Source organism: Carex rostrata, chromosome 23 (genome assembly GCF_964058835.1).
Source record: "Carex rostrata chromosome 23, lpCarRost1.2, whole genome shotgun sequence".
In the NCBI taxonomy this organism is placed as follows: Eukaryota; Viridiplantae; Streptophyta; class Magnoliopsida; order Poales; family Cyperaceae; genus Carex; species Carex rostrata.
Genome location: NC_135940.1, coordinates 4,935,125 through 4,957,304, shown reverse-complemented (window position 1 = coordinate 4,957,304; position 22,180 = coordinate 4,935,125). Strand labels below are relative to the sequence as shown.

The window sequence follows — 22,180 nt, the reverse complement described above, 5'->3', positions numbered from 1 at the left end:
AAACAAAGAAAGATATAATAACCCAAAGGAAAGAAAGAATACTTCAACATGTGTTGTTTCTGATTCTATTAAAGTTCTATTTTCTTTCATTTTTGGATCCTGCCTTGTATTTATATCCTTCTCTTTTCCTAAGGAACCCCAAGCTTCCTTTCTTTCAATTCCTCTTCACCTCTTTGCTTTCAGTCAAGCAAACAAGTCATAGCTTTTTTTTCAGGTGGATTTCTCTCATCTAATTACGCCTTATATTCTTTAGTCTTACCCAAAGGGATATCATTTCCTTTGGGGTCTGTAAACTTAATTTATGTTTATAAATCATCTCATCTCCAGATTTGTTCTTAAATGCTTTATCAAATTTTTTAATAAAATCTCAAGAAATTAGATAGTTTGTCACCAGAGGGATTTTCTTTAATTATAAGAAACAAGCTCATACTAAATGAGTTGGATCATAATTAATATTCATCCATATTTTAATAATCATGCATACTTCTGGAAAATGTAGTCTATCAGCTAGTAAACTAAAAGATTATTTTATTTCTATACTGCCCTCAATATTTCATCTCTTTATTACAAACAACATGGCTAACAATTCCCAACAGCCTTTTTTGCAGATTTGAGTTTCACATTTGGCCTTATCAGATGATATTGGGTTCGTTCGATTCCTCAAAATTTACTTGCAACTGGTGCTAATTAAGTATGTTGCCGCTTGAAAAATTACAGCTCTAGACAGAAAATAAAATAAAATAAAACAACACCCCCCAACCAACACCTCTCTGTTACACAAGTAACCAAAATTGACAACCTAATGGAACCTATGTCTCGTACTTCAGTTCTGACTGCAAGAAAGTACCTGTGACCTTTTCAAGCATTGTCCGAGCTTGAATTTAGTTTCCTGTTAAAAGGTTTTGCAAGTAAAAAAAGGAAAACAAAAAACAGAAGAGAGCGAGAAGTGGTGACAAAATACATAGAAAGAGGAGGATAGGGATGGGATATATGCTGCTTGGCTCGGCTGGTCCACTGATTAGAAGACGAACTGGTTTAAGGATCAAGCAACAGCAGGCCGTGGGTCCTACAAGGGTAGCTAGTATTTTTTTACCTTTTATTGTAGAGGTATTAATTGTTGCATGCGTGTATGCATTGTTCAAGACGTGAATCTGAGTCTAATTAGATAAATGGATAACTGTGCAATTATATCATTGAAAGATGTCCTCATGGAATTGTGCCATGAGACTCTGTGGAAGTATGCTATATACTGGAGGCTGGACTATGGGCCCCACCAGTAAGTTATCACAATTCTTCTTCGATTTTGTTAGTATTAAGGAATAAAAGAACTACCATAAATTTTGTTTGGAGTAACTCAATCTGTTATTAAATCAGAGTATTGGCATGGGAGGATGGCTATGTTGACAGCAGAAAACTTGAAAATGGTTTAATTGATTTTGAAGAAGGGAATTCAGTGTATTTTTGTTCAATAGAGCAAATATTGGCTGACATGTCTCAACGTTTGTTCTCAGTAGGAGAAGGGTACGTGCGCACTCTATCTATTCTTTTATCTCAAGGTTCTTAATTTGTTTAATTTACATATTAATCACCTCTGTCTTGAATTAATCTGCTCGATCATTTTGTTTTCTCAACAGTATAATTGGAGAAGTGGCTCTTATTGGCCAGCATAAATGGATTTTTCCAGAAATTTACGACCTTGATATGTTATACAAGGTACCAGTAGCTTGATTGATTCTGTGTTGTTTATTTATTTTTGAAAATATGATATGATTCTAGAAATGTTGTCAGGGTTAATATGGACTTACCTGATTAGTTGTACATTTTTCAGCTTCCAGAGGATTGGCAGCGTCAATATTTAGCTGGCATAAAGGTGAATAAACTTATATAAGCAAATTTATTTTCACAAAATATACTTTTTATATACTTATATTATTACCATCTTTAATTATTTAATTATTAATTTTTGGTTTCATAGACTATTCTACTTGTCCCAATTGGCAATTTTGGTGTCCTGCAACTTGGATCTCTACATATGGTACGATAAGTTCCCTGAAACTTTGAACGCAAACCCTCTCAAATACCCATTGTTTTTTTTACTAAACCTCATTTCTTGTATCCATCCTCGTACCCATCTGCAATTAAGCATATCTTTATTACTTGCAATTAAGTATATCTAAATGGTTTGCTAGATTAAAAAGTGGTTGGAAGGTTTTAAAAATAATAATAATAATAGGGGCATGAAACCTAAAAAACACTATTCTGAGCATCTTGTCAAGTATTACCTTTAACTTTTTCTTTATCAACTTGCTAGGTCTGTGAGGATCACAACTTGGTGTCAAAAATCAATGAATTATTTGCCGGGCTATATCAAACTTTGGACAACGCTGCTAAGTATACTTCATCTCGTGATTCCTTAGAAGAAATAAGCTCAGAATGTTTACCAATCAACCCCTACAACTTACCTTTCTTTACACATCCATTAAATTTGGATTTTAATTCACTTGTAGACAATATCCATCTCCAAACTCTTGACCACAATGTGGCTGGTTTTGTTTGGGACAGCTCATTGGTTGCTACAAGTGTAGAGCATCATTTTTCAGATGAAAGTTTCATAGTTTCAAATTTACCATTTACTCCAGAGCATGAGCCCCATTCTGCGGTCCCATTGCTGGTTGAGCATTCTGTAAGAACCTATTTAACGAATCAGCCACGAGTATGAAAAGCATAGGCGACAGCGGGTCGCCTTGACGCAGGCCTCTCATGTGTTTTATTGGCCTTGTCTGCACCCCATTAACTCTGACTGTTGAGGTTGAAGACCGCAGAATAGTCATAATAGCCGAAAGCCACTTAGGCGGGAACCCTCTCTCAATGAGCAGGTTGGTCATGAAGCACCAGTCCACCGTATCAAAAGCTTTCTCGAAATCCACCTTGTAGAGGATCGCCGGCAGTTTCTGTTTGGAGCAGAAAGCCAACAGTTCTCTAGTGACAAGGAACGATTCCATCATGGAACGGCCTTTTACGAATGCTGTCTGGTTCTTGTCAACGAGCTCCTGGAGGTGCGATTGTAGCCTGTTCGCCATTAGCTTTGTTGCTATCTTCACCACCGTGTTGATCACGCTTATCGGTCTGTAATCGGTAATTTCGACCGGAGAGGATTTCTTGGGCAATAGCGCGATAGTGGCTTGGTTCAGGCATGAAATGTTTCCACCTGTTTCAAAAAGGAAGTTAATTAGTGAGACAGTATCTACCTTGATCGTTGGCCAGAATGCTCTGAAGAATTCAATCGGTAGGCCGTCTGGCCCACTGGCTTTGTCCTTAGGCATGCAGTTAATGGTCTCCAGTATTTCCTGCTCAGAGATTATGCCGTCCATATGTCCCAAGGCCATATTCATACCCGGCCCCACCTTGCCACGTAAGTCGAAAGGTCTGCTTCTCGGGCCCCTCAGACCCATCATGTTCTTGAAGTGTCTATGGATGTGGTTCTTAAGCACCGAATCTGGAATGGGCGTTCCCTGTTCCGTTTTCAGCCCTGAAATAGAGTTATTATTTTTCCTTCCGTTTGCCACCGCATGAAAATATTTTGTATTCTTATCTCCCAACTTCAGCCAGTTCGCCCCGGAACGCTGTTTCCATTTTTCTTCTCGATCCCCTGCCAGTCTGTATATGTGTTCACGCAGCCTGATCCTCAGTTTGAATTCAACGGTGTTAAGTTCTCTTTTTTCCTCAACCCTGTCTAATTGTTGTAGCACCCACTTTGATCTGGTCAAGTGTGTATCTTTGTTTTTAAATTTTGCTTGCGCCCATTCCATTAGCTGCCGTTGAGTGATCCTGGTTTTCTGTCGGAAATTCCACGCAGGAGACTGACCCGTCTGTGTGGGAGCAGACCAGGCTCGACTGACTATCTGGTATACCTCTGGATACCGAAGCCAGTAGTTTTCAAATCTGAAGGTTCTCTGATATTCGACCGACATTACTGTACTCCTTTTGCTTATATTCGACCGACATTTTTGGAGAAAGAAATAGAAATCTAATCTGATATTCATATTAAAAAAAATAGAAAGTTTAATTGCTGAATTTATTTTCAATTTGAAACTTTAATCCATTTCATAAAAAAGAATGAAAAGATCTACAAGGGCGTCCAGAAAAAGTGCTCTTTTCTTAAGAAATATTTTGTCTGAACTATCTTTATTGGAGCCAGGAACAGAGGAAAGAACAGGGAATGAGATCAACTGATTCCCAATTTTTATTTTTTATTTTTTTATTGTATTGTGTATAATTTTTTATTAGTTTATAGTAAAATGGCATGGCATTGTAAAGTTGACTCTTATTTGATTTGAATTAGTGTTTGATCTCATAATTTGAAAGTATGGTTCACTCTGACTGAAATCAAACCTCCCAAATATTCCGTTACATATTTATTCATGTAGAAATTGAAAATGAAAAGACAAAATAATTTTGAGAACGTAGCTCTTTTGTGTATGTGATGTTTCCCTAAACTCTATTACTGATTTAGAAATCCAATGGTGCTAGGAGAACGTTTTTATCTCAGACAGTTACATAGTCCCGACAGAACAGTGAAGTTTGTGTTGTTGGAACCTTATTGTTACATATAAATAATTCAGAGTAGAACTAGGGTGCTCTGAAGCTCACCAAAGTGTTTGGTGAGCTTAACTCTAAAACCCATTAAATCAATTTCAAATGATGAATCCGAATCGTTGAAATTCGCCTACTTTACGTGTGATGCGTTTACATGTGAAATTTTTAAACATTCGAATTAATTTAGTATAAAGTCAAGTGGTCAAAAAACGTTCAAAAAATAAATGCACTAAAATTAATTTATTAACCTTCTAATTTTGACCGACTGACTTTATACTAAACTAATTCGAATGTTTAAAAATTTCACATGTAGACACATCACACGTAAGATAGGCGGGTTCCAACGGTTCAGATTCGTCATTTGAAATCGATTTGATGGGTTTTGGAGTTAAACTCACCAAACACTTTGGTGAGCTTAAGAACACCTTAGTTCTACTCAACAATTCAATTCAATATGTCACTATTGATCTACTTATGTCAAAATGGCCATCATGCAAAATTCATCAATTCTTAGAGAGCAGACGCAATACCTGACTCCATTAGTGTGTTTATGTAAAGCTTCTTTCAAAAGAGGTTGATGAACTTGTGAGACAGCGGCAAGAAAAACTTTGTGCTGATGTAGAGGTTGAAGCGTCGATGACCTCCTTAGTGGTAGGATGAAGTCTTCCAAAGCTACAATACTGCCCTTGCGAGATTATGTTCACAATTGCTTAATGATCTCACATCTCTATTCTTTAATAGAGAGAAGTAAAGAAGGCCACAGAATTGACTAGATGATGGCTCGAAAATTCTGCAATTTTTCATATATTCTTGTGCTTTGGGGACCAACCTATTTATAGAGATGAGGAGTCGGCATATTGTCAAACCCTAACCCTAAACCGATTTTCTGGCCACATGCCAACTTAAAAAAACGTGCAACTGCATCAAAATTCGTGCAGCGGCTGGAGAATTAGTTTCCTTAATTGCAAATTTCAGAATCAGTTAATCAATGATTTGAACTTTGCCTAAATTGTTCTACACATTTGTGGACCACATCCTAATGAATATATTGATTGTTTATTTCCTTATTTGATCACCTTAATTGACAACCATATATGACAGTAAACAATGCATAATTAGATTGCATATATACTCAATGTTGATATTAAATCTAATGAGGTTGACAATAAATCTAACATGTGTAACTTTATTTTGTTTCGAAATGAAATGGGTCTAGCAGCATTTTATCAAAAAAAAAATATATATATATATATTTTTGAGAATGTACCTGTTGCATTCAATGTACCTGGCCACCAAATTTCTTTTAATTTTTATTGTGTCATTTTTTTCTTTCTTTTTTTAGCTTACGTCAATCGGCTCATTCTGTCTTATCTTGTGCAATGGTTTAATAATTAATATATATGTATTACAAGTTCTATTAACAACTGTTGAAGTAAAAGCATGTTTTTCTTTTCTTTAGAGATATGATATAAAATAGTTTTTTCTCGAATTATATATGTTCAATAATGATCACAATGACTTGTAGCATTTGCCTAATAAATCTTACAAATGATTGACTTTCTTTTTTTCCCTTCTTTTCTTAAATGTTGGTAAGCGTAAGCATTGAGTTGTGAGCAGTTTATAATAAAAGATGATGTTGCAGCATTTGACCAAGAAACAAAGAAAGATATAATAACCCAAAGGAAAGAAAGAATACTTCAACATGTGTTGTTTCTGATTCTATTAAAGTTCTATTTTCTTTCATTTTTGGATCCTTCCTTGTATTTATATCCTTCTCTTTTCCTAAGGAACCCCAAGCTTCCTTTCTTTCAATTGCTCTTCATCTCTTTGCTTTCAGTCAAGCAAACAAGTCATAGCTTTTTTTTCAGGTGGATTTCTCTCATCTAATTACGCCTTATATTCTTTAGTCTTACCCAAAGGGATATCCTTTCCTTTGGGGTCTGTAAACTTAATTTATGTTTATAAATCATCTCATCTCCAGATTTGTTCTTAAATGCTTTATCAAATTTTTTAATAAAATCTCAAGAAATTAGATAGTTTGTCACGAGAGGGATTTTCTTTAATTATAAGAAACAAGCTCATACTAAATGAGTTGGATCATAATTAATATTCATCCATATTTTAATAATCGTGCATACTTCTGGAAAATGTAGTCTATCAGCTAGTAAACTAAAAAATTATTTTATTTCTATACTGCCCTCAATATTTCATCTCTTTATTACAAACAACATGGCTAACAATTCCCAACAGCCTTTTTTGCAGATTTGAGTTTCACATTTGGCCTTATCAGATGATATTGGGTTCGTTCGATTCCTCAAAATTTACTTGCAACTGGTGCTAATTAAGTATGTTGCCGCTTGAACAATTACAGCTCTAGACAGAAAAAAATAAAAATAAAACAACACCTCTCTGTTACACAAGTAACCAAAATTGACAACCTAATGGAACCTATGTTTTCGTACTTCAGTTCTGACTGCAAGAAAGTACCTGTTACCTTTTCAAGCATTGTCCGAGCTTGAATTTAGTTTCCTGTTAAAAGGTTTTGCAAGTAAAAAAAGGAAAACAAAAAACAGAAGAGAGCGAGAAGTGGTGACAAAATACATAGAAAGAGGAGGATAGGGATGGGATATATGCTGCTTGGCTCGGCTGGTCCACTGATTAGAAGACGAACTGGTTTAAGGATTAAGCAACAGCAGGCCGTGGGTCCTACAAGGGTAGCTAGTATTTTTTTACCTTTTATTGTAGAGGTATTAATTGTTGCATGCGTGTATGCATTGTTCAAGACGTGAATCTGAGACTAATTAGATAAATGGATAACTGTGCAATTATATCATTGAAAGATGTCCTCATGGAATTGTGCCATGAGACTCTGTGGAAGTATGCTATATACTGGAGGCTGGACTATGGGCCCCACCAGTAAGTTATCACAATTCTTCTTCGATTTTGTTAGTATTAAGGAATGAAAGAACTACCATAAATTTTGTTTGGAGTAACTCAATCTGTTATTAAATCAGAGTATTGGCATGGGAGGATGGCTATGTTGACACCAGAAAACTTGAAAATGGTTTAATTGATTTTGAAGAAGGGAATTCAGTGTATTTTTGTTCAATAGAGCAAATATTGGCTGACATGTCTCAACGTTTGTTCTCAGTAGGAGAAGGGTACGTGCGCACTCTATCTATTCTTTTATCTCAAGGTTCTTAATTTGTTTAATTTACATATTAATCACCTCTGTCTTGAATTAATCTGCTCGATCATTTTGTTTTCTCAACAGTATAATTGGAGAAGTGGCTCTTATTGGCCAGCATAAATGGATTTTTCCAGAAATTTACGACCTTGATATGTTATACAAGGTACCAGTAGCTTGATTGATTCTGTGTTGTTTATTTATTTTTGAAAATATGATATGATTCTAGAAATGTTGTCAGGGTTAATATGGACTTACCTGATTAGTTGTACATTTTTCAGCTTCCAGAGGATTGGCAGCGTCAATATTTAGCTGGCATAAAGGTGAATAAACTTATATAAGCAAATTTATTTTCACAAAATATACTTTTTATATACTTATATTATTACCATCTTTAATTATTTAATTATTAATTTTTGGTTTCATAGACTATTCTACTTGTCCCAATTGGCAATTTTGGTGTCCTGCAACTTGGATCTCTACATATGGTACGATAAGTTCCCTGAAACTTTGAACGCAAACCCTCTCAAATACCCATTGTTTTTTTTACTAAACCTCATTTCTTGTATCCATCCTCGTACCCATCTGCAATTAAGCATATCTTTATTACTTGCAATTAAGTATATCTAAATGGTTTGCTAGATTAAAAAGTGGTTGGAAGGTTTTAAAAATAATAATAATAATAGGGGCATGAAACCTAAAAAACACTATTCTGAGCATCTTGTCAAGTATTACCTTTAACTTTTTCTTTATCAACTTGCTAGGTCTGTGAGGATCACAACTTGGTGTCAAAAATCAATGAATTATTTGCCGGGCTATATCAAACTTTGGACAACGCTGCTAAGTATACTTCATCTCGTGATTCCTTAGAAGAAATAAGCTCAGAATGTTTACCAATCAACCCCTACAACTTACCTTTCTTTACACATCCATTAAATTTGGATTTTAATTCACTTGTAGACAATATCCATCTCCAAACTCTTGACCACAATGTGGCTGGTTTTGTTTGGGACAGCTCATTGGTTGCTACAAGTGTAGAGCATCATTTTTCAGATGAAAGTTTCATAGTTTCAAATTTACCATTTACTCCAGAGCATGAGCCCCATGGAGTTAGGTTATTGGGTTGTTTGGATGAAAACATTGCTGCACCTAAAGGCAATGAACTTCAAAGTTCCCTTGATAAAATTGGTACAGGTTTAACAAATGAGACCGGCACTGAAAATTTAATAGAGGACATAATAAGTAGCAATGATTCATCTCTGGTGAAAAAATCCATTAACCTGGTAACTGATTCTTCTGTGTTGTACCGGCCTGAAAGACAGATTGAAGGAGTTCAGACGTCTACTCCTTTGTCATTGAGCAAGTACTTTAATGATTGTTTGCCAGTGAACAGAAACAAGAAAATGTGCAATTCAGATTCAGGGGTGATTAACAAAATTAAAAAAAGAAAGGTAATGAAGAAGGACATGGAGAAAAGGAGGCCCAGGGATAGGGAACTGATCCAGAACAGGATCAAGGAGTTGCGAGAGCTGATACCAGATGGGTCAAAGGTATATTGCTTAATTTAACAGTAATATATACCAATTGGTTATGTTATCTTAATTTCTCTTAATATGTTTTTCTCAAATTCGGTGGTGTATATGGTAATTATACAGTGTAGCATAGATTCACTTCTAGAAAAAACTGTAAAGCACATGCTGTTTCTTGAGAACATCTCCAAACTAGCAGAGAAGCTTAAGCAAACTGAATCTTTAGAGGTACGTGCTTCTTTCTCCTTTTCACTTTAATTTGCCAAAATGTTCAATGCTGTAAAGTGAGGAAGCTACAAAATTGTTTAAAAAGGTTTACTTTGTTTGAACAATTTCAAATATCTCTGATGATCTGTGCCTTGACCGTGCAGGTGAGAAGAGCTGACAGGGATGAAAACAAGCACAACAACCAATTGAGTGGCAACATGTGGGCATCTCAGAAGGAGAACAAAACCAATATGGTTCCTCTCATAGTAGAAAATGTTGATCATCCTGGGAATATCCTTATAGAGGTGAAAACATTATGCAAAATTTGCTGATTCCTTTTATCTAATTATAATGAACTTTTTTTGTGATTAATTGTCTAATATTAAAAAAATAAAGTTTTGAATTGAAATGTAGATGCTCTGCTCGGAGTACGATATTTTTCTTGAAATGGCAAATATAATGAAGGGCTTGCAACTGCAAATACTGAAAGGGGTTTTAGATAACAGGTCTGGGGAGCTGTGGGCTCATTTTGTCATTGAGGTACCAAAATATGCATTAATTGCTTAGTGAAAGCTGTAATGCTTTGCTTTTGTCAGTGAAAATAGTTTGAGAAAGCTACTACTAATTAATAATATGATGCCATAGTAACAAAATATTATATTATATTGGGTTTTTAGGTCGGAAGAGGATTTGACAGGACTCACATTGTTTGGCCACTGATTCAACTTTTGCAACGAAGCTCTAAGGTCCAAGCCAACACAAGCATTGTTATTTCTCCAAAGATCCCCTTCTGATATTGTAATGTAAATATTACTTTTGGTATTAAAATGCGTGGAATAATTGATTTATTGTATATTTGTATGTCATTATTTGAAACAAATATATAAATGATGAATTAAGAATTAAAGTAATGAAGTGAAAGAGGTAAATAAATTACTTGCTGGTTAGCGTTGTCGTGCCCGTGGGGCCAGCGAGAACCCCTTAGTTCCCCTTTTCCATCAATCCGCTCTCTCTCTCTGGCTCGATCTCGATTTCGCTTTAACAACCAAACTATTTATTTACTTCATTATTTCATGAAATTGGCCGGCCCGTTAATTTAATTTCAGGCCCAATGTCCAAGCCTAGACCCATCCTTTCCAGATGCCCTGGCAAACTTCAAATATTAGTTAATTTTATAAATAATTAATTAATAGTTCCCAACTGGAGTATCGGACAAGGGACAATCTTCAAATTTTGTTTGCAGTCGTTGTCGTGTCGTCGTGTTTAGCTTTACAAGTTGCATCAAAGTAATTAATTTCACCTGCCAATACTATTATACTATTTATATACATGAGGAGAGTTTAAATGTCTTCATTTTTTTGTGTCTTCATCGTGCTTCTATTTTTAAAAACTTTAATAATTCAAAATTTAAATCTTAAAATTTAAAATAAAACTATTAGATATGAACTACATTATTTTATCTATGCACGTATAAAAAATTATAGTATTTCAACTTTGTTTTGATTGTCATCTTAGCTTGTAAAAATGTATACAAATGTGGATAATTTATAGACGTTGATTTTTCAACTTATTGATTCATATAAAATCAAAATGTGATAATTTTTTATGAACATAAAGAGAAAATAGCATAGATCACATCTAACGGTTTTATTTTGACGTTTAAATTTTAAATTTTGAGTTATTTAAATTTTTAAAAATAGAGGCATGATGGAGACACAAAAAATGAAGGCATTTGAACCCTCTCTATGTACATAGACGGATACTAATATAGTATAGCTCTCCTCTGTAGAGTTTTAAGCTGATACATAACGGATAGACGGATACATTAACAAATGTAGCTCTCGAAAGCTCTCTTTAGCGACTTCTTTCTTTCTTTATTTTATTTTATTATAATTTTTTTGTCATTGCTATCAACTTGATGTCAGTATCAGTCAGAAGAGGCTCATCTCAAATTACGTATCTATCTATGGATCGCATCTTTTTTGTTTTAGAAACAAATACAACTCTGCAGTACTGGTAGCAATCAACGGTGACCCTTCATTCATCCATTGTTAATTTGAGATGCATCATGAAGATCAAATATCAAATAAAAATTGTTAATTTTATCTTCAAGTTGAATAATTAACAAATGAAACTAGTGTTTTGCAAACAGCCGGTCCGGTCCGGTCCAAATCTCCACGGTCCATGGGTTAGCCGGTTCATGGGTTGGCACAGTTCTGGTTAGGCGGGTCAGATTTGGAGGAGATGGCTAAAACCCGTGCTATGGCCCATAGTTCAGACACACATGGGTTGGTCCGGTTCAGTCCATAGCCTGACGGATCTGTGTTGGTCCGGTCCGATTTTTTTTAATCAATTGTTTTAAAAAAAAACGAATTTTGGTCCAAGTTTGATCGGTGTAATCCGAATTTGCCGGTTTTGGTCTAGGGTTGGTCCAGGTTTGGTCCAGATTAGTCCGAATTAGTATAGCCTGGTCCGATCCGATTCGGTCCAAATTATTTATGGTCTGGACTAAAATGGTCCACAGATTTTGAACCGGCTAAGTTGATATAATTCTAGTAGAGAAAATCAATCCAAATCCGGACTAAACTCATCCCGTGACCCTGGTCCGAATTGGCACAGGTTTAGACTCCAGTTCGAATTAATCCAGCTCGGTCTTGTGCTTAGTCCCAGTCCGGATCTGGACCGGCCGGTTTTTCAAACCTCTAGTCGAGACTCGTGACATGTTGAAACTCTATTATATATTAATATTATAAAAAGGGATGGAAATTGGAGGCATCGACGACGACGATACGATGCATTTAAAGATAAAAGGTACTTATGCGTGCACGTGAGCAGGCTGACGTACTCGACTGGCCCACCAACAGTCGGATCTCGCACAGGGCACTTCTTGTGGGACCCAACTCCATCTGCCAAGATTCACTTATTAGTAACTTTGAGAGTTATTGTTCACGTGGGACTGAATTTTTTTCACCTAAAAAGTAGTTTAAAATTTTTGCCAATTCATATTTATTTTCAGTGTTTTAAAAATCAATCTATTTAGTCGAATATTCATATTCAATTGGAATTCGAATAGAAAATGAGTATTCGGTCCAATATACGGTTTTGAATATTCAGCCGCATATTCAAATATTCGGTCTCATATTCGAATACTCAGCCGCATATTCGGCCGAATTGAGATCAATATATAAATATTTCAGTATTTAATTTAGTATGAGATGAGGATCGATATTTTAACATTTCATCACCAGTTTAACATGTACTGTCAATCATAGATATTTTCTTTGTATACAAATTAATATAAATTTTCATTTTAAAATCCGCATATATAAATCCGAATAAAAATCCGTATATGCGGTATGCGGTGGCTTTCTGAATACCGCATAAGAACCAATTATTGAAGGGAAAATTTCCTCCATGCCACTCCAAAACTTGAAAATTACCAAATTGCCATCCCAAAACTTAAAATTACTTATTTGCCACCCTAAAATCATCAAAATTATCAATTTGCCACAATATACATCTAATCTACCTATTTAATTAAAATTATTCTGAAAAGTATTGTATAATAAAACGTATTTTCGTATTTCCCAAAATTAGCTTTCATTTTTCAATAATTGATTTTAATGCACTTCTAATAGAAACAGATTAAAAAAAATTGTCATTTCTCATGATTGAATGCGCTAACCAAAGTGATTTCAAACTCAAGAGCATTACTTGAGCATAGAGCTTAATGATCCTGACTCCGACTAACATAGGAAGCTAGCTAATTGCAGGATGAACTGCAGAAGGGATGGAGTTGTTATTGAGTCACCTACTAATTCACTAATCTGATTTTTAAAGCTTATAATTGATTCCACAAATTTATTCAATCTATTGAAGAAAATACTATGTGCGGAGGCAATTGAAGAAATTCAATCAAAACATTGTTAATTTGATGAAAATCCTTCCTAGCTTCAGTTCCGCATTAACCAAGAACAATGGTTGTGCTCTGACAGATCCGGTGATCTTCGACAGCCGACAGTAGGTGAAATCGACTATTCTGCACAAGACGATGCTAGAGGTATCCGGCATCAAGACATCCGTGGCCGGAGAAGAGAAGCCACATCAGAACCCTAATCGGGAGACAAAAATTTGATCCCTTCAAATGAAGGGTAATTTTGGAAAATACGAAAATATGTTTTATTATACAATACTTTCTAGAATAATTTTAATTAAAGATATATATTAGATGTATACTGTGGCAAATTGATAATTTTGATGATTTTAGAGTGACAAATAAATAATTTTAAGTTTTGGAATGACAATTTAATAATTTTCAAGTTTTGAAGTGGCATGAAGAAAATTTTCTCATTATTAAAACACTGTGCATTCCTATTCCAACAGATCTTCCAAACAGGGCCTCAATCTGCGGCTGACCGCTGTTCCTCTCAGTTCTCCCTGCCCAAACAACCACACTATTCATTTTTCCTTTCTTTCAATTTTGACTCACCTACGCAACAAAAAAAATAATATTATTCACTTTTTATTGGAATAATTTTCTACGTATTCCTGAAAATTTATGCAGAGTTTTACTTATCTAAATATTTTAATTTTATATTATTTATTTCTCAATTTGTATACTTTCTTTCCTATTTATAATGTAATTAAACTCTAGTTACATAAATAAAACAATTTAGTTTACCTCTAATTAAAAATTAGAAAGTCAAAATTACTCTCGACTTCTCCCAACTAAAAATCGAACATGCACCCATCAATAGTTTCCTAATTGAATATAAAATTGTCTAAATTTTAAAATTAAATGTATTCTATAATATGATATATTTATTAATTTTTCATTTTTGAAAAAAAATATATGTATTCTTCTTGTTTAAAAATAAAATATAATAGTAAAGAGAATTTCAACATCAAATGCTTAATTGAATATGGACGTTGAATCCTACATTTACTTGATGTATATCAAACCTGAAAACTTTTATTGTGTTTTATGTTCAGTATGAGTTCAAATTTCAAAATCTTTTTTTGCTTGTAAATCAAATTAAACACAAACAATTCAAATTTAGTATCAATTGTTATACCATCTACCTGAAAGGAAATTATGTATTTGTGAGCAAAACATGCCATTAACGATAAACAATAACAAGATGAAAATGCAAAGATGGTTGTAGGGTAAAGAGAGTCAAGGGTAGTTTTGATTTTATAATTCTTAGTCATAGGTGAATTAGGATTTTTTTTGGTAATTTAATTAGAATTAACGTGAGACTAATTATATGTGGGACAAATAAGAAAGAATTGTACGAAACTGAAAGTGAATGACATAGATTTAAATCTTTAAAACCAAATAAGAAACTGTACAAGTTAACAGTGACACATAAAAAATTATTATTGTTTTTTTATTTTAACTTACCTGCACAACAACAACACTATTCATATTTTTTTTTTCCCTCTTCACTCACCTACAAAACAACAATACTATTTTTTTTTCCCTTTTTCACTCACCAAAAATCAAAACAAAAATATGATTGAATGCGAAACAATGAATCTTAATTAATACCCATAAAGGGTAAGGCTATGGTGCTATGGGTTGCATAGAGAGCTACAGTGCTACGGCTCAATATTTGAGTTTTCAAAATCTTAACGATCGATCCGAACAGTTCATCTTGTTCTCCATATTAATATGTGTTTGGAGACCAATTTTTATATTTTTTGGAATTTGTTTACTATTTTTTCAGATAGGTAGAAAATCAGTTGATCTAAAAAATTCTGCACCATTTAGATATTTGATTTTCTACCTATCTAAAAAAATAGTAATTTTTTTTTCAAAAAATATAAAATTTGGTCTCCAAACACATTAATATGGAGAACAAGATAAACGGTTCGGATTGACCGTTAGGATTTTAAAAACTCGAATATTAAGCCGTAACACCGTAGCCCTCTATACAACCCGTAACACCATAGCCTTACCCTAATATAAAATATCAAATTTATACAAGACCAAGCATATATTACCTATACAAAACACTAGAAAGTTACTTTGATTATAAAAAGAAATTACAATTTAATCCGTTCGGTAAGCTGGACACAAGGTTTAAGAATGTGCAGCTTGGATTTTCAATCAATCCTCGATGACCCCAAACTTTCAATTAATTAGGGCCTGTTCGGCCGAATCACTATTCACGTGGGAAAAAAAAAATTCAGTTGAACTGAATTTTTTTTTCCCCACAAAAACAGTGTTTTTCAGTTCAAATCCCGTGCCCGCGTTCATTCCCATTTGTCGGCCGAACAGGCCCTTAAATTGTACTTCTTATCGGATGTTCGTCTGGGCTATTTCAACTTTGTATTTATAAAGCAAGAATAAAAAAAGTTAAGAGAATCAGTGACTAAAGAAAAAGAGATTGAAATTTTGAGATTCAGGAATCAGTCTTTGATAAAGTGACTAAAGAAAAAAAGATTAAAAAATTTAGATTAGTGCGTTGAATAAACTATTATAGTATAATTTGATTTAAAGAGATAGAACTTAAAAATATTTAAAGGAGGGATCTACTTGTACCAGTCATTTTTATTAATATCCTTAAAAAATCATTAAATTTTAAAAATAACCCTACATTTAATTTTTTATTAAAAATACCCCAACCGCCAGGCCCACGGGCGGCCCAAAACACAAGCGGAGAGCCCGTGGCTGGGGCGCCCCATGGTAACTAGCGGAGCGCCCGTGGCTGGGGAGCCCCATAGCACTTTTTTTTTTTTTTTTTAAAGAGATGTTAGTATTTTGATTTGAATAATTTTGTGAAATTTTTTTTTTCTTATTTAGAGTGTATGCTAAAAAATAAAATATTTTATATATTTACAAAGTGATGTCGTAAATTTTTATAACTTTGATTTTTTTTTTTTTTTTGGTGAACTTTGATTTTATTTGTCAGTTGGATATCACAAGTCTAAATATAACACTAATAACGACGTGGCTTTTATTATGGTTTTTATAATATATGTATAATATACACATACACATACACATACACATACACATACACATACACATACACATATACATATACACATATACACATATACATATGCATATGCATATACATATACACATATACATATATACATATACATATACATATACAAAGCTACATATATAGACATACTATTTTAGTAGCTCTAAACTACTATTTTGAATAAAGACCAAGTCCTTAATTAGTGTTATATTTAGACTTGTGATATCCAACTAACAAATAATATATATATACATACACATACACATACACATACACATACACATATACATATACACATATACACATACACACATACACACATACACACATACATATACACATATACATATATACATATATACATACACATATACACATATACATATACATATACATATACATATACATATACATATACATATACATATACACATATACATATATACATATACATATACAAAGCTACATATATACACATACTATTTTAGTAGCTCTAAACTACTATTTTGAATAAAGGCCAAGTCCTTAATTAGTGTTATATTTAGACTTGTGATATCCAACTAACAAATAATATTAGTATACATATACACATATATTTTTGCTTTGGTCCATACTACAATTATAATTTGATATTAGTTAGTAACAAAAAAAGGTAGAAGATTTCACATATATTATAAAAACCATAATAAAACACATATACATATACATAAACTCAAATAATATGTATATGTATATGTGTATGTGTATGTGTACGTATGTATATATATATATATATATATATAGAGCTAGGCTACAGTGAGTTGCGAAGTAAAGCGATTATTTTACTTCACGCTCATATTTTGCGATTTTAAAGTTCAAAACGTCGATCCAAACCGTTCATCTTGTTCTTCATATTGAAATGTGCTTGGAGACCAAATTTTACATTTTTTGGAATTTTTTTTACTATTTATTAAGCAATTTTGAAAGTCGCTGATCTGATGGTCCAGAAAATTTTACTGTTTTTTTACTGTTTACAGCAAAACAACAATTTTAAAAAATTCTTAATAAATTGTAAAAAAATTCCAAAAAATGTAAAATTTGGTCTCCAAGCACATTTCAATATGGATTAAATATCTAACGGTTCAGATCGGTAATTTGGACTTTCAAAATAAAAATACAGCGTGAAGTAGAAATGTGTTTTACTTCGCAACTCACCGTAGACTACCTCTCTCTCTCTCTCTCTCTATATATATATATATATATATGTATGTATATATGTATATGTATATGTCTATGTCTATGTCTATGTATATCTGTATATGTGTATGTGTATGTGTATATTATACATATATTATAAAAACCATAATAAAAGCCAAGTCGTTATTAGTGTTATATTTAGACTTGTGATATCCAACTGACAAATAAAATCAAAGTTCACCAAAAAAATAAAAATAAAAAAAATCAAAGTTATAAAAATTTACGACATCACTTCGTAAATATATAAAATATTTTATTTTTTGGCATACACTCTAAATAAGAAAACTTTTTTTTTACAAAATTATTCAAATCAAAATACTAACATCTCTTTAAAAAAAAAAAAAAAAAAAAAAGTGCCATGGGGCTCCCCAGCCAGGGGCGCTCCGCTAGTTACCATGGGGCGCCCCAGCCACGGGCGCTCCGCTTGTGTTTTGGGCCACCCCAGCCACGGGCGCTCCGGTTGGGGTATTTTTAATAAAAAATTAAATGTAGGGTTATTTTTAAAATTTAGTTTTTTTTAAGGATATTAATAAAAATGGCCGTACTTGTACTATTTTTTGGTGATACCATATTACACTTTATATTTTCAAAGTTCAAACAGTCGATATAAATCGTTCAACATGATGGATATAATATTAAACTGTCCTTGCAAATCAAATTTTATATTTTTTTTTATTTATTTACTATTTATTAAGATGGGTACAAAAATACAATGGTATGTAAAAAACAATTTTGTAAAATACTTAATAAATAGTAAAAAAAAATTTAAAAATGTAAAATTTGATCTGCAGGCACATTTTAATATATCCATAATGTTGAACGATTTAGATCGACTGTTTGAATTTTGAAAATTTTAAAAATATAAGGTGTAATCAAATATCATAAAAAACAATGTAAGTGGATCCCTCCTCAAATATTTAGTACAAATATTATAAATGTAAGGAATTTGGATAGTATTGTTGGTTTATACTTTATAATTCAATTAAACTTTTATCCGAATAAGAAATCATGTGTAAAAAATCAGTGCACAACAGAGACTTTTTACCATGCTAGTTGCAACATTTCTTTGTTTCACTTGCATTGGATACATGTAATTGTTAATTTTTATAAAACAAGAGAAGAGAATAAAAAAAAACAACTTATTAATGTATTATTATTGTATTCATAATTTGAGCTTTACATATATCTCTATTTATAGAAGAATTTAAAAAACTAGCCATTACATATTAATTACAATTATCAACTACTACCCCTAACTTCTATCTCCTAATTTATTTATTACAATACATAACTCCCTAAACTAGCCGTTATAATAATAATTAGTCACTATTTTCAACACTCCCCCTCAAGCTAGGAATGTAAATATCGTACAATTCTAGCTTGTAATTTTTTCAAATGGACTCGAATCCAAGCTTTTAGTGAAGACATCTGCGAGTTGATCTTCACATTTCACGTATGATATTTCAATTTCTTTTGCTTGAACCTTTTCTCTAACAAAGTGGCAATCTACTTCTATGTGCTTTGTGCGTTCGTGAAACACGGAATTGGAAGCTATGTGTCGTGCCGAATTGTTGTCGCAATACATTTTCATTGGAGCTTGAGTTCTAAATCCCATCGGCGGCTTGATCGTGCTACAACATTTTGTTTCTTGTTTTTTCATGTGACTAGATTTCTACCTACAAATGTGCAAAAATTATTTGTCGATTTTCTATCGAAGCTTCGGCCCAATCTACATCGGAATAACCACATATATCATTAGAATTATTATTTTTCATCCAAATACCTTTGCCGGGATTTTTTTTTTTAAATCTCAAAATTCTATTTACAGCTTCTAAATATGGTGTTTGAATGCATAAATTTACTAATTTGACTTACATAAAAAGAAAATATCCGGACGTGTAACCATTAGATATATCAATATTTCTACAAGTCTTTGAAATTGATTTATGTCTTTTAAAGGTTCACCATCTTCACTATTTAATTTGCATTCTAATTTACCGGTTTCTTTTAACAAATCAAGTGTATATTTTCTTTGAGAAATAAAAAGTCCTTTATCCGAAGTGGCTACCTCTATTCCTAAAAAAATATTTAAGGTATCCTAAATCTTTTATGTCAAATTTTTCTTTGAGTTGTTTCTTAATATTTTGAATTTGCTCGAAATTATTTAAGGTAATTATGATGTCATCTACATATACTAAAATGAGAGTAGTATTGATACCGTCACATTTTGTAAATAGAGAATGATCGGCATTACTGATTTTAAAATTGCAAGAAATTAAATAAGAGCCAAGTTTTCCATACCATGCCCGTGGAGATTGCTTTAATCCATAAATTGATTTATTAAGCCTACAAGCCAAGTTAGAATTTGTTTGCAATTTATGACCGGGTGGTAATGTCATATACACCTCTTCTTAAAGTGTTCCTTGAAGAAATGCATTTTTAACATCCATTTGGTAGAGATTTCAACCATTGTTTATGGCAATGTAAAATAAAATTCTTATGGTATTCATTTTTGCAACCAGTGCAAAGGTTTCATTATAGTCTATGCCATAGGTTTGTTGGGTAAATCCTTTAGCTACAAGTCTTGCTTTATACCTTTATATGGTACCATCACTATTATATTTAATTTTATACACCCATTTACAACCAACCGGTTTTTTATTTTTGATAGGGAGACAATTTTTCAAGTTTCATTTTGTTCTAAGGCTTTTAATTCCTCATCCATAGCCTTACACCAAATTGGACTTCTAATTGCTTATTGATAATTTTTTTGTTCTAATTATTTTTCAATACTAGTGAAAAATGTATGGTATTTGGTTGAGATGTTTTCATATGAAACAAAATTTTCAATTGGGTATTGTACCGAATAAGTCACATAATCTCTAAGTCTAGTTGATAGTTGTCGTTTCCTAGATGATCTTTTTCTATCCGGTAAATTTTCTTCCATTTCATTTTCATTTATGTCATTATTAGTTTCATTTTTCTTGATTATTTTCAACTTGATGGTAATTTCTAGGAATACAATTCAAATCATCTAAGTGAGGCAAAACTATATTATCATTTTGATTATTTAAATATGATTGATGAAATATTTCTTTTTCTTTGAAATATGGTTCATTTTCAAAGAATGAAAAGTTTCCAGAAATGTACAATTTTTTTATTAATTGGACAATAGCATTTATAACCCTTTTATAAGATGAGTATCCTAAGAAAATAGTTATTTGTGATACAAAAACAAGTTTGTCATTTCTTTTGATATGTACGAATAGGGGTGTACAAAAATACCCGTGACCCACCCGACCCATCTGACCCGTCCGACCCGACCCGTTTTTTACCGGGTTGAGTTGTTATTGGGTCGGGTACGGGTTGAAATTTGATAAACCCGTTACTCTGGGTCGGGTCACGGGTTTGCTCTTACTAACCCGTTTATACCTGAACTCGGCCCAGAGTCGTTATCTCCTTCGCTCGCGACCCGGCACTAGTACCAGTTAGTACCACTGTATTGTTAAAAACTTAAAATCTTTACAAGAATATCTCTTATGTACCAATATCAATATATGCTTAACTCAGTTTTTTGCACTGCTACTAGTATTAGTATATGCTTAACTCAGTTTTTTGCACTGGTACCAGTATCAGTATATGCTTAACATCACTATTGTAGGCCGACCAAAATAGGATTATTGTGGGCTCTAAATGAAATACAAATTAGTACCATTGCACTGGTACTAACTGGTTCTAATAAGTTACCAACTTACCATGATAAGTTTATTTAATGCAGTGGTACGTTGGTAAGTTACCATGATAAGTTACAAACTTGCCAACTTCTGTTTTTGAATATGTCTCGCTTTGAATCAGTCCAGAATGATAGCTTTGAATTTATAACCCGTTTAACCCGTCTAACCTGCATAACCTGTGTATAAAAAAATAGATGGGTTGGGTTGGATTATGGGTGGGTCAAGTAAATAATTTTTTTAACCCAGTGTAATCGGGTTGGGTTAAAATTTTAATAAATTATTATCGACCCGCCCGTTGTACACCCCTAAGTACGAAACATGTACAACCAAATACTCTCATATGGTCATAATTGATTTTTTGTTGATAAAGAATTTCTAATGGACTTTTGTTTTCTAAAATAACACTAGGTAATCTATTGATTAAATGAATGGCACAAAGTACAGCATCCGACCAATAAATTTTAGAAACATTATTTTGAAATAATAAAGACCATGTCATCTCTAATAAATGTCTATTTTTTCTATCCGATACTCCATTTTGTTCGGGAGTATTTATACAAGTTGTTTGGTGTATAATACATTTTTCTCTAAAGAGACTTGAAAATTTTCTATTTATAAATTCAATTTCATTATCCGATCTAAAGATTTTTAATTTTGCATTAAATTGTGTTTTTACAAGACATAAAAATTCAT

The 22,180-nt window shown here is 32.8% G+C and overlaps 2 protein-coding genes across 3 annotated transcripts; both read left to right on the top strand.

Moving 5' to 3' along the window:
* Positions 1 to 545: 545 nt before the first annotated feature.
* LOC144575205 (transcription factor bHLH155-like) lies at positions 546 to 2,719 on the top strand. Its single transcript, XM_078325319.1, has 6 exons — positions 546 to 1,276; positions 1,375 to 1,521; positions 1,635 to 1,713; positions 1,829 to 1,870; positions 1,976 to 2,035; positions 2,312 to 2,719. The coding sequence occupies exons 1-6, from the start codon at positions 1,170 to 1,172 to the stop codon at positions 2,717 to 2,719; spliced, it is 843 nt and encodes a 280-aa protein (XP_078181445.1). The 5' UTR covers positions 546 to 1,169.
* Positions 2,720 to 6,846: 4,127 nt separating this feature from the next.
* On the top strand, positions 6,847 to 10,325 carry LOC144574770 (transcription factor bHLH157-like). Of its 2 annotated transcripts, none has more exons than XM_078324825.1 (10): positions 6,847 to 7,512; positions 7,611 to 7,757; positions 7,871 to 7,949; positions 8,065 to 8,106; positions 8,212 to 8,271; positions 8,548 to 9,333; positions 9,439 to 9,540; positions 9,684 to 9,824; positions 9,934 to 10,059; positions 10,197 to 10,325. In XM_078324825.1, exons 1-10 carry the CDS (start codon positions 7,406 to 7,408, stop codon positions 10,311 to 10,313), a joined length of 1,707 nt encoding a protein of 568 aa, XP_078180951.1. In that variant the 5' UTR covers positions 6,847 to 7,405; the 3' UTR covers positions 10,314 to 10,325. The 2 variants fall into 2 exon arrangements, with proteins under 2 accessions (XP_078180951.1, XP_078180952.1); XM_078324826.1 differs by having other exon boundaries at positions 7,294 to 7,512; positions 10,205 to 10,308.
* Positions 10,326 to 22,180: the final 11,855 nt, after the last annotated feature.